We start from the raw sequence: 11,518 nt of genomic DNA, 5'->3' as shown, positions 1-11,518 counted from the left end.
ATCCAGCGGTAATCTAATATATACTTCCAACTATAAAGTATGTTTTGAAAATTATATATCAATTTATCTAGAGGTATGTATCGAAATACTGTTGGATGTGTATTAAATAAGTTTACTATATATATCAGAATATCGATGAGCATGTATTATTCAATCATATAGTACGTACTAATGAATATGATATTTTGGAAAGTATGTATAATTTGCTTGGAGATATGCATTAAGTTACTAGATGACTAATTTGTTTAGTATATATTATTTGATCATATACTATATATTGATGAACATCATACTCTATAAATTATTTATTAATTTATTTAAATATATATATTGATTTGCTTGATGACTAATTTAGTTAGTATCTAATATCTGAATATGTAATATATATTGATAAAAAATTTATTTTAAAATAAATAAAAAGTAAAATATCATATGTGATTTTTTTTTTTATTTCTTGATCATGTGATTAACGCTCAATTGATAGAAAAAATTTCTAATTTTTGAGCTTCCACTTTAAAATGGGTACTTGAAAAAAAAAAGACAAAAAAAAAAAAAAAAAAAACTCACTCTATATTCTCTTCGCTGTTGCCCGCCCCATACGATCTTTGTCCCTCTTGAACTCCTACCTGGTCCTCCGAGCGCCATAAAAAGGCCGTGAATAGGCGCGGCTTCACTCCAAATCCCCAGCACCCCTCCTCCCCACAACTCCGAGACTTCGGGATTCCAATGGCAACGGCGGCTACCGCATCGGCCACCAGATTCGCCGCCGCCCTCCATGGATTCCGGTGGCGGACCTATCCTCTTTTGGACCGCGCCTTCTTTCCCAAGCCGCGGTCCGTCGCCTCCCTCCGGTTCAGGCGGCGCTTCCTCGCCCCCGCCGTCCTCCACAAGCCCGACGTCCAGATCAAGGAAGAAGGGCAGCCCGAGACCCTTGACTACCGAGTCTTCTTCCTCGACGGCTCTGGGAAAAAGATCTCGCCTTGGCACGACGTCCCCTTGCACTTGGGCGATGGTGTGTTCAATTTTATCGTCGAGATCCCCAAGGACACCAGCGCCAAGATGGAGGTGGCCACCGACGAGCCCTACACTCCAATAAAGCAGGACATCAAGAAGGGGAAGCTGCGATACTATCCGTAAGATAGTTCCCGCTTCGATATCTTCTTCCTTTTCTTCTACTGTTCTTTCGGCGAACATACTTCTTTTTACGGCTAATCTTTCTGGAAATCTGCATTGGATTTATGGAAATTTAATTTTTAAATGGGAAGATTTTATCTTTATGTTTATTGTGTTGCGATTTCTTGATATCATAGACGGTCATAGTTTTTGTTAGGATTAGATCACTTGAAGATTTTACTTGTACGCAGTCTATTCCAGTCTTTAGAATTGGAGATTATATGAGATGATTGTCGCTTGAGACATGTGAGAGATTAGTTTGAAGTGTTGACCAGTTAGGTGCAAACAGGAGTGGAAGGTGTGTTGAACTCATTACAGGACATAAGAAGATATCTCTTCGCTGAAGTTGTTCTTTTACAGGTTATGCCCTCAAATTGGTGAATCCATGCACTTCTTGTTGAATATAAATAGAATCACTTAACTCTTACAAGTGGAAATGATGTTGATTTCTGTCCCCAAACATATAATGTGATTATGTGACAATCAAATGTCTCATTCACCCATGGAACTTGTTTGAAGAACAATTTAGGGCAAGGTCTAAACATGTGAGTTGTCATGCATCTAGACGTTGACACATTTAATTTGCATGCTATGACTGGGTATGTGTTCTGAGGATCTATCAATAGTATAAACTTCTAAATGTTCTCTTGAGAAAATTGTCTCTGAGTACTTAGGTCAGTATATAAATAGTATAGGGGCTTAGGGCTTGAGATAATTTAGAAAAAAGACTCCCAGGCGGCACAATCTGAAAAACATCACATATTTGGGCTTTAAATTTGATGACGGGCAATTTTTATTTTCAAAAGGACATTTCTGCGAAATCCATTCTAGAAAAATTTATAAGAATGTAACAAAAATAAGAATCTAGGAAGCAAAGAGGTTTAAGTAAGATCATGCCCTTAAAAACACAGGCTTAAGGAGATGCATTATTGATTTATTGGAGTTTGGTGCCTAACATAGTCATGCAATTAGCATCTTCAAAGTTTGGATGCTTGATGCTTGCGGGCATGATTAACGAGATGACATAATCATATCATAAATCAAATTCTGATAAAGCTGATATGATACTCATACTTTTTTGTTTTCTATGTACATTCTCACTTCCTATACTTTTCAAATGCTCATATGCTTTATCATCTATTTAATTTATGATGAGAATAGTGATGTGAATAACTGGGAGGCTGGATTGAGAAATGGATGCACAGATTCAGCCTGGGGATTTAATTGACAGAGGAGAAGTGATTGAAACCAAATTAGATGGTGTGAGCATGTGCCTTGATGGTCTAAGGAGATTTGACAAATATGGGAGATAAAATTTGTTAAGTAGGGTGAAAAAAAGGATTACCTAATAAAATATCTGCAGAAGTTTGGGAATTTGAAAATGCTTTCATCGTTGATTCTAGTCATCTCTAGAACAAATGCAACCAAAATTGTTGGTATCGTTATGATTGTATGTTATTTTGTGCCTTATTATATGTTGTCGTTTAGAGACCTTGTAACTGGAAAAATGCATGCTATGTTATGAAAGGATAACAAAATGTATTTGAATAAGTGTGTGATTTTTAGTAATTGATTGTTGCATTTCTAATGCATCAACCAGGTATGACATTAACTGGAATTATGGATTGCTTCCACAAACATGGGAAGACCCATCTTTTGCCAACTCAGAAGTTGAAGGAGCCCTTGGAGATAATGATCCAGGTTTTTTAAACATCCCTTGTTATGGTCTTGAAATTGGCACTGCTTGATCATTCTAAAGTGTAATTGAAGTGGTGGCAAAACGTGCAACTTCTTATTGCGATATTCTTCCTTGTGTAGTTGATGTTGTTGAGATAGGTGAAAGACGGGCTAAGATTGGTGATGTTCTCAAAGTAAAGCCCTTAGCAGCTTTGGCCATGATTGATGAAGGGGAGCTTGACTGGAAAATAGTTGCCATTTCATTGGATGATCCTAGAGCTTCTCTTGTAAATGACATGAATGATGTTGAAAAGCACTTCCCGGTAAGCCCAGTTCTATAAAATATCATTGTTGTTAATTCTGGATTCTTCTAGATATATAAATTTTGCTGCATTTCATAGATAAGATCTTTAATGGCTTATTCTATACCATATGTTGTCTTCAGCTGTTTGATTCCATAGTTGAGACATCTTGCCTTTTAAGGATGCGTGGTTCAAATCCCATGGGAACCGGGTCCGGTTTGGATCTTATGACATTCTTTTCTGCATTGGATATATTTTTCTTGCCAAAATTTGAATTATGGAGTTGGATAAAATTCATTCTATTGGTGGTTGTGGTCATAAAACCTCTGCTGATAAGTAGGGAAGCATTCATCATACACCCTTGAATCACAAGTGAGCCCACTGGCTTGGCCACATTCCAATTTCCCAGATCATATTTTACACTTTTATTTCAAATGTTTTAGATGTGCACAAGGATTAAGCATTTCTATCTACATGTTTACTGGTACTAGTAGTGGAGGAAAAAATTGGATAGCATGTCTCATATGCAGCAAATGTGATGTAACTCCCTTAAGGAGAGAGATAGTGTTGAAGGGTCATGAAAGAGGAGGAAAAGGCCTTAGCTAAAAGCAGGTTGTGGAACTAATAACCCTGGATGAAGAACGATAGAAAAACTCTCATGAAATTGTTGGGTAAAGGGCTTTGCTTGTTAAGGCTATGGTTATATATGCTAGTGCCACATATATTCAAAATGAGTTTTACTTTGTCTGAGAAATTGGTAATGCTTTTATATTCTACAAGTCATAAATGAGTTTATCAAAATGTTGCTTAAAGATGCTTGACCTTTTTTGTTTCAATGTAGAGCTACCAATCACTTTGTTCTAGTTGATTGAGACATACTGGTCAATATATAGGTTGCTATAACCTACATGGCTTCATTTTTGGAAACTTGGGTTTCATGCTACCATCACTTGTGTCATAATTTTTCAATAAGTTCTACATGAACGTTCTGCTTCACCCAACTTAAAGATGTTTTAGTGATCGATATTGTCAACTTGGTATCTTTTCCTGCATGATTGTTTTGATGCTTCTTGGATGTAGCGAGTCTAGTGATGATAATATGCTTTCATACAGTGAAAGCTCATGGCCCCTTTCTTAAGCATTTCTTTTTCATTTTATTTTAATCTAGTTAGTACTCCATCTTCTGCTATTATTTACAAATAAACATATGTTCTTACTACAGTTTGGAAAATTGTGTTAAATTGTAAAAATCAAAGATTTGCTGTTGAGCTTATTAAATATTTCATTTGGATACTCCATCTTCTGCTATTATTTACAAATAAACATAACTTCTTACTGTAGTTTGGAAAATTGTGTTAAATTGTGAAAATCAAAGATTTGCTGTTGAGCTTATTAATGATCCACTTGGACATTGTTTTAGAGTGCAACTACTGGAGTTTTAGCACCTATGCTGACAGGGATAATCTGAATTGCATTTTTCAAACTACTTGCCGCCTTACATTGTTGGAATGCACTCTACATGGTTCTCATGCATTCCACAGAATTTAAGTTGCCTTTACATCTGATCATTTAGAAGATAATGGTTTCTGGGCATTATGCTGGACATGCAGAATGCTAGTTGCTTTGCATCGGATTGTTCCTTGTTCTGCTTTCCAAATTCTAAGATCGCCAAGAGGCAAACATACTAAACTGTGCACCTGAAGTGAAAATTGTAAAATATGTTAAGATCCATGATAAATTTGATTTAGAAATTTTCTGATTTAGTAATAATAAGCATAACAAATATTTTTGACTCTTCAGATTCATAGTTTTTATTAATTAAAGTTCCCTTGCTTTAACTTCCCAATGTAATGGATCGGAATGGACAATGCTACTGAAAAATGTGCAATCTGTTATAGGATATATGATCTTTTTTAGTTTCGTATGTATTACATACATATCAATGATAGCAAGTGACTATGCCTTGGGTATCAAATGTATCTCATCCCATTAGAGAGAGAAGGAAGCAATTCCATCAATCCGCTCAACCCGGACCTCTCAAAGAAAATAATGGAAATTTGAAAGTAGGTTTTCAGATCCCTTGTCCCCAAATTTAGGATGGATTCTTATCTAGCTAAAAGAGGTTAGAATTTTCCAAAAATAGTTAGTCACTGGTAGGAATAATCATAGAAAATTTGAAGTGTTGAACTAAACTTTGCCTTCTGTTTCATTCCCTAATTCCTTCCAGATTGGAAGATACAACTTGGTTCAATGTTTTCAAAAACAATAATATATGGCTTGACAATTGCATTCTATAGGCCTAAAGGCCTTGAAATGGGGTCATTCGGAGCTTGATGGGCCTACCGGTGGGTCACTACATTTTAGATATCAAAAAATTACGCAATTAAGCAAATAGATACTGCAGACCGATACAATATGGGAAAGTTAAGCCCTTTGGAGGTTTTGATGGCAAATCATCCTTGGATGTGCAAATCTTGCTCACAAACCCTGTTGAGACCTATCCAAAGTGACCAAATAAGTGTTACCTGGATAAGACAATTTTCAGATTTTTTTTTTGTGTCCCACATGGACATGATAGATTGATACAACATGCGTGGTGCATGTATCAGATGTGGCGGACACAACTTCCTTCACTGTTTGCTTGAGGCTCCCAGTGTCCATGTCCACCTTAAGATATGGGTTGCCAACAAACAAAATTAAAAAGATTTCCTTATCCCAATTTCCAAATCAGTCTTGTATCTTGCAGAGAAAGAAGGAAAAATTAAAAAAAAGAAATAAAAAATGGAATATAGAAAAGAGTAGAGCAAGGGCATGACATACCTTTTATTTCTTCATCTCCAAGTTGTCCTCGTCAAGTCATGCCTCTATCAATGTCTCCTACAGTCTTATTCCCTTATCTCCACCAAGCGCTCGAGCCTCCTGCAGTCCCATTCTTTTGTCTCCTACAATATCTCCCTCCTCCCAAGAAGACCACTCTGGTGTATGTATAGCGAGGCATGTCCATCACTTCCACCGCCATGGGATGCATGTTGTGGAAACCCTAGCAGTCCATAGGGTTTAGAATGAAAAGTTCTAAAGCCGTGTATGTTCTAGAAAGTGGGTTAAAGAGTAAATGGTAGATCCGATCCATCAAAGGGGCAAGAGGATTGGGGTTTATTTTAGAAGATACTTCAAGTTTGCCGTTGGTGGTTCAGAAATAGAGCTAGTATATGTTTAGTTTTTGTGTGTCACTAGATGTCTATCTTGCATGTGTCTCTACATACACATATATTACACACACATAAACACACAACACACACACACACACACACAAGTATATGTATATACATACATGTATGTGTATATACATTCATATATGTGCTTATATGTGCATATATGTAATAGGTTCCATGTCTTTGTATCTTAATTTTCTAAGCTGGCCATGTCAGACACTTCATGGCTCTTGGACACTCGATCCTCGTGTCCAGTTTCTTGGTAACACTGGGCCAAATTGGTCCACAATAGGTCTAGTAATCATCTTTGATCAATATCCTGCCCATACTGACAAACCATATTTAAATAATTACTAAAAGGAGCACTTTCTTCCAAAATTATAACTGTATATATGGAGTTAGATATTCATGCTTTATCAAATATACAAATACCAGATAAGGAGACACTAGGGAATTGTCATAAATGTAACAAATGTTAAATACAACAAGCACCTTTATGGATTTCACAATTTTTTCTTGTTTTTCTTGTTTTAGTGAATAAAAAATAATAGTTAATGTGACGTGCACAATCTGTGCTGCATATATGACCTTTCAGCTCTAGATGACAACTGATAATTGTCAGTGATTATATCTTGTGTACTACATGATCTTACTCTGATTGCTTGGTTTACCTAGGAAATGCCTGACTGCCATGTATAACATCACCATTAAAAGGACTACCTGCTTTTTAAAATATGGGAACCTTACGAGGATGTTTCCAACAAAGAATACTTCAGTTCTAATCATAGTTTGTGATTTGATTACTCTTTGCTTACTTTTGGATGTTTTCTGTTGCTTCAGGGCACTAAGAATTCTAAAATTTGAATTGCAGTTTGTGATTTGATTACTTTTACTTACTTTTGGATGTTTACCATTGCTTCAGGGCACTCTTATGGCTATAAGGGACTGGTTTAGAGACTACAAGATTCCAGATGGAAAGCCTGCTAATAAGTTTGGACTTGGAAACAAAGCAGCCAACAAGGTAAACCTAGCATCCTTTTCTTGACGTCTTTGCATACCATCGAACCCGCTGTCTTCCATGAAGCATTTAACTTGGATACATGGCATCATTTCTTCTTCTTGCCTCACAAATCAATCCACCTTGTAGTTAATCTCTTTTACGTAATTCAGCTTTTGTGCCTATGATTTTTGATTGCTTGCCATGCTTTCTGGTTTTATGCAATTCTTATTTATTTTATTAATCATTACAAATTCAATGGTATATTGATTGCAATGAATATGTGAGAACTTTGATTGGACAGCAGATGGTAGAGTTTGACTGTTGAGGAAATGGTTATGAACCCTTTGAAGCTTTGATATTTGATCAGGAAATTATGAGAAAAATTTGAAACAAAGGGAGAATCTAGCATGACAGGTTTAGGTTGTGCAAGAACTTGACATAGTGACAATCTAGCATCTAGCTGGGAATTCTAACTGGGATCATATCTCATCTTAAAGGCATGAATGTATCAAAATTTCAAAAAAGAAAAGAAGAAAGAAAAAACACTTATTACCACATGTCATGAAACTTCGAATCCATCAATGAGCATATTTTTCTAGATATTCAACCAGTTTTACATTTTCGAATTGAACTATTCTAGCGACCTTTGGTTCATGAAAATATTTTGAAGAATCATTTTAAAGATCATGTCCAATGAATTAGGAGTGTGAGTTCTGTTATTTATTGGTCAGGAAATGGTTTATTATGTGATGAACTTCAGATTTGCTTTTGAGATTTGGTACCCTTTTTTGGATCTCACATTTATTAAGTGATGGTAAGGATTTTGGGGTTGTTTTGGACAATAGTGACTCAAGTCTTTCCTTTATACAAGATTTGTGAAGTCATTCTGGTCTACCAGATCAAGTGATTAGCTAGCTGGTATGGAAAACCGGGGGTATTTCCATCTTGTTGGGAGAGAAAAGTGTAAGCTAGCTTGGGAGATCCGGGAAAAGAGGGATGGGCAGCTGACTATTCGGCATAGTATGAACCCTTACACAGACTCCGAATTAATTAGGTAGGACTTGACTAGTGATCAGTCAAACCCGAGATGACCTACTAGTTCACATAATCCCTTCTATCGGGCCTCACTTGCTCAGGTGGCTTGGCTTCCAAATTCCTGACCTTACCTCGATGCACAATTTTTCTTTATTCATATGAAGAACAAGGTTCTTTGATGTTAATTATGTGTATCGTGTAAGAGGGCATAACCATGTAACTCTTACATGAAATATGAGACTTGATAACAGTTTATTTGATAAGCTGTGCCCTTTATGGCATTTTCTGTTTATTTATACAGTTTGATGGTTCTAGAGATGCAGGTGGCAGCACAAGTTGTCAGCATGAAAGTTTACATTCAGCATTTTCTAGACCATCTTTTGCTGGAGAGGATTCTTTATGTGCATTTATAAAATATGATTCAGGTTCTTGGAGACTTTCCAACCTGTGGTAGAGATATTGATCCTTAATTTACATTAGATACTTTACAGAGAGAAGTGGGATGTGGATATGATGGTTGAATGTGCACTAAATTTTTTTCCCCCCCTAAAATTCTCCTGCATGCATGTGGCTGAGTGTAACTCTCTTTGTCGTCTTTCTGAGAACACTGATCATGGATAAGTGTCAATAAGGTTCAAGAGTTCCCTTTTGAAATGCTTTAGATGGATTGATGACAAAGTTCGCTTGAGGAACTTTCAGAATTTGCAGGTTATTCAAGAAACCCATAAGTCATGAAGTGAAAAATTGCACACTTCCTTTGATTTATGTTTAGGAGCCTTGAATGCCTGTTTTGAACTCATTGTCAAGCTCACAAATTGGAGATTGCATTTTTCTAATGTATTCACAATTAGGTCCTCACTGCTTATCCCTGACCATCTTTGTTGGCTGATAATTGCTATGAGAAAATCTACCATTTGTGCTTTAAGGAGGACAAGAAGATTTCTCGCCCTCTTCACATGACTTGGTGGATACGTTGTGATCTGATGTCAATATATGGTCTCTTCTTTTTATCAATTGCTGTGTTAGAGTTTCCTGTTGTTTGACACTAGCAGTTTATCCTTTGATGAAAGGTTCCACGTGGGTTAGTTAAAGGTGAATGTAAGCCTTCACCTGGTAAGTCACTGCTCCACTTCTCCAAGAGCTTTTTGCTTTGCAGTTTTATCTTCCCTGGTAAATTTATGACATGGAAATTGGAATCATGTCTCGTGGAACTGCTTATGTATATTGGAACTGGTGGTGTTAAGATGATATAAAAGGTTGAGAAGGCTTCAATGTTTGAGGTTTAAAAGGTACACTTTCTAGTGAATTCTTGGTTTAACAGATTCTTGATATGAGCTTGTTTAGCTGTGGAGCAAGACTACCACATGAGTATTTAGGCATTCATCGGTGTACTGTCTGAATACACAGGAGAATGAAGTCCAAATAGTTGAGAACTGCAAACTGGATTCTTCAGGAATCATCAGATAGAGCCAAAATGGTCTTTAGTAGTTATCAGGAATGGGGAGGGGCAAATTGTCTTCAGCTGTGCGGCAGCCTTGGGGAAAATCTTGCATTAGAGATGGCTCATTGGGATGTATTTAATGGTATTCCCAAGATCTAGGTAGGGTTGGATGCTGCTGTTAGTTTGATATATATTTTTTTTTTACGTTTTCATTTACCTGAACTGTTTTTCTAAGGTTGTTGGTAGAGATGATATTTGTGTCCTGTCTGAATTCAAGAATCCTGTAAAAATTGCTCAAATAATGGTGAGGGCAATGTGGTAGCATATCGACTAGCTCACTGGGCAAGTTACTTGATATGTCAAAATATTTGGGGGAATTATTCCCCTAGGCTCACTAGCTTTAGCAGATAGAGAGGGCTCATGGTTGTTTCTGCCAATGGAATCATAAAATATTATTACTGATCTAGTCTACAGGATGCTGATTACTAAGACGTTCAATGGAGGCAAACTACATACATAAACGGATTGTTAGCAAGCATTTTTTTATTAAATTACTAGGAGGTTCATGTCATATACCAACTGGGCGCCTATCATCTTATAATAACTACATGTTTCTTTGATGCATCTGCTAGGAACAAGGAGATGGTTATCTTTGTTATTTATTACATTCTGAGTAAATTGGAATTCATGTTGTCTCATCAGTGGTACATGCTTGCTTCTTGGTGCCTGGACTTGGTGCCCATACTTGCCTGCACTATGCATTTTGAATTTAATGCATTCCTTTTAAATCTGTATGCTAATTTTTTTAAGAAAATTGGAAGCAATACACTGCTGCCACTCATTGTATGTTTTACTTCTTGTTGGTGAATAGGATTATGCTCTGAAGGTTATCACGGAGACAAACGAGTCATGGGCTAAATTAGTTAAAAGGTCTGTACCTGCTGGAGAGCTTTCATTAGTGTGAGTGCTCCTCTGAAATTGGCAATAAAAAGGCTATCCGGATTTCTCATAATCTGCTAAGCATTTGCCGTATTCATGTTTGAATTTTGATTCTGTAACAAAAATGTTTATGATATGATTGAATCGTCTGGTACTAGTATTTATGGAAGTATTACCACACAATCACCATTTTCTTAGTCTGTTGACTTTTTTGAAGTTGAAGACCATGGATAATATTACAATCCCATTATTGCTGCTGATCATTTGAGTTGTGTCAGGCAAGAAGATTCTAATTTTTGGAATAGAATCATTAATTCTAGATCGTATCCGTATCCAGCAGAACAGAGAATTTTATCATTGATGACCATATGCCATATGGATAAAGTACAGCCAATACAATTTTGCATTTGTGACTTTGTTTATATGTATTTGTTTCCTCAACGAAAAAGCAGAGTTATGTCTTTGTATTGAATCATGCCAGATCAACATCATAATCACCAATATTAGCTTTAACTTTCCCGCTTTGCCATCAGTGCTAAATAACTTGAGTGTATGAACCATCAAGTTTGAATTGATCATTGCTTTTACCGGCCTTGAGCTGGCACCACTGGACTGATCTGATCTTTATTTTTGCATGAGATGGGCTTGAATGTGAAGGCTTACTAGTATTATGGGGCACTAATTTTGGGTCCATGTTATGCATGGGACAGAAAGGAATGGGTGGCTGTTTGATGTCATT

General features: G+C 36.5%; 1 protein-coding gene across 1 annotated transcript; it reads left to right on the top strand.

The window, feature by feature from the left end:
* Positions 1–598: 598 nt before the first annotated feature.
* LOC105060962 (soluble inorganic pyrophosphatase 6, chloroplastic) lies at positions 599–10,962 on the top strand. Its single transcript, XM_010944865.4, has 5 exons — positions 599–1,133; positions 2,774–2,874; positions 2,992–3,173; positions 7,287–7,385; positions 10,712–10,962. The coding sequence occupies exons 1-5, from the start codon at positions 727–729 to the stop codon at positions 10,802–10,804; spliced, it is 882 nt and encodes a 293-aa protein (XP_010943167.1). The 5' UTR covers positions 599–726; the 3' UTR covers positions 10,805–10,962.
* The last annotated feature ends 556 nt before the right edge of the window (positions 10,963–11,518 follow it).

Source organism: Elaeis guineensis, chromosome 2, assembly GCF_000442705.2.
Source record: "Elaeis guineensis isolate ETL-2024a chromosome 2, EG11, whole genome shotgun sequence".
Taxonomy (NCBI): domain Eukaryota; kingdom Viridiplantae; phylum Streptophyta; class Magnoliopsida; order Arecales; family Arecaceae; genus Elaeis; species Elaeis guineensis.
The sequence above is the reverse complement of the archived record's forward strand: the minus strand, read 5'-3'. Positions and strand labels throughout refer to the sequence as shown.

What these genes read in the sequence shown, in the direction of transcription:
- LOC105060962 (XM_010944865.4), top strand. Translation starts at nt 727, where the DNA reads ATGGCAACGGCGGCTACCGCATCGGCCACCAGATTCGCCGCCGCCCTC. An exon ending in CCTTGGAGATAATGATCCAG is followed by an intron (nt 2,875 to 2,991) that starts GTTTTTTAAACA and finishes TTCCTTGTGTAG; the next exon opens with TTGATGTTGTTGAGATAGGT. An exon ending in GAAACAAAGCAGCCAACAAG is followed by an intron (nt 7,386 to 10,711) that starts GTAAACCTAGCA and finishes GTTGGTGAATAG; the next exon opens with GATTATGCTCTGAAGGTTAT.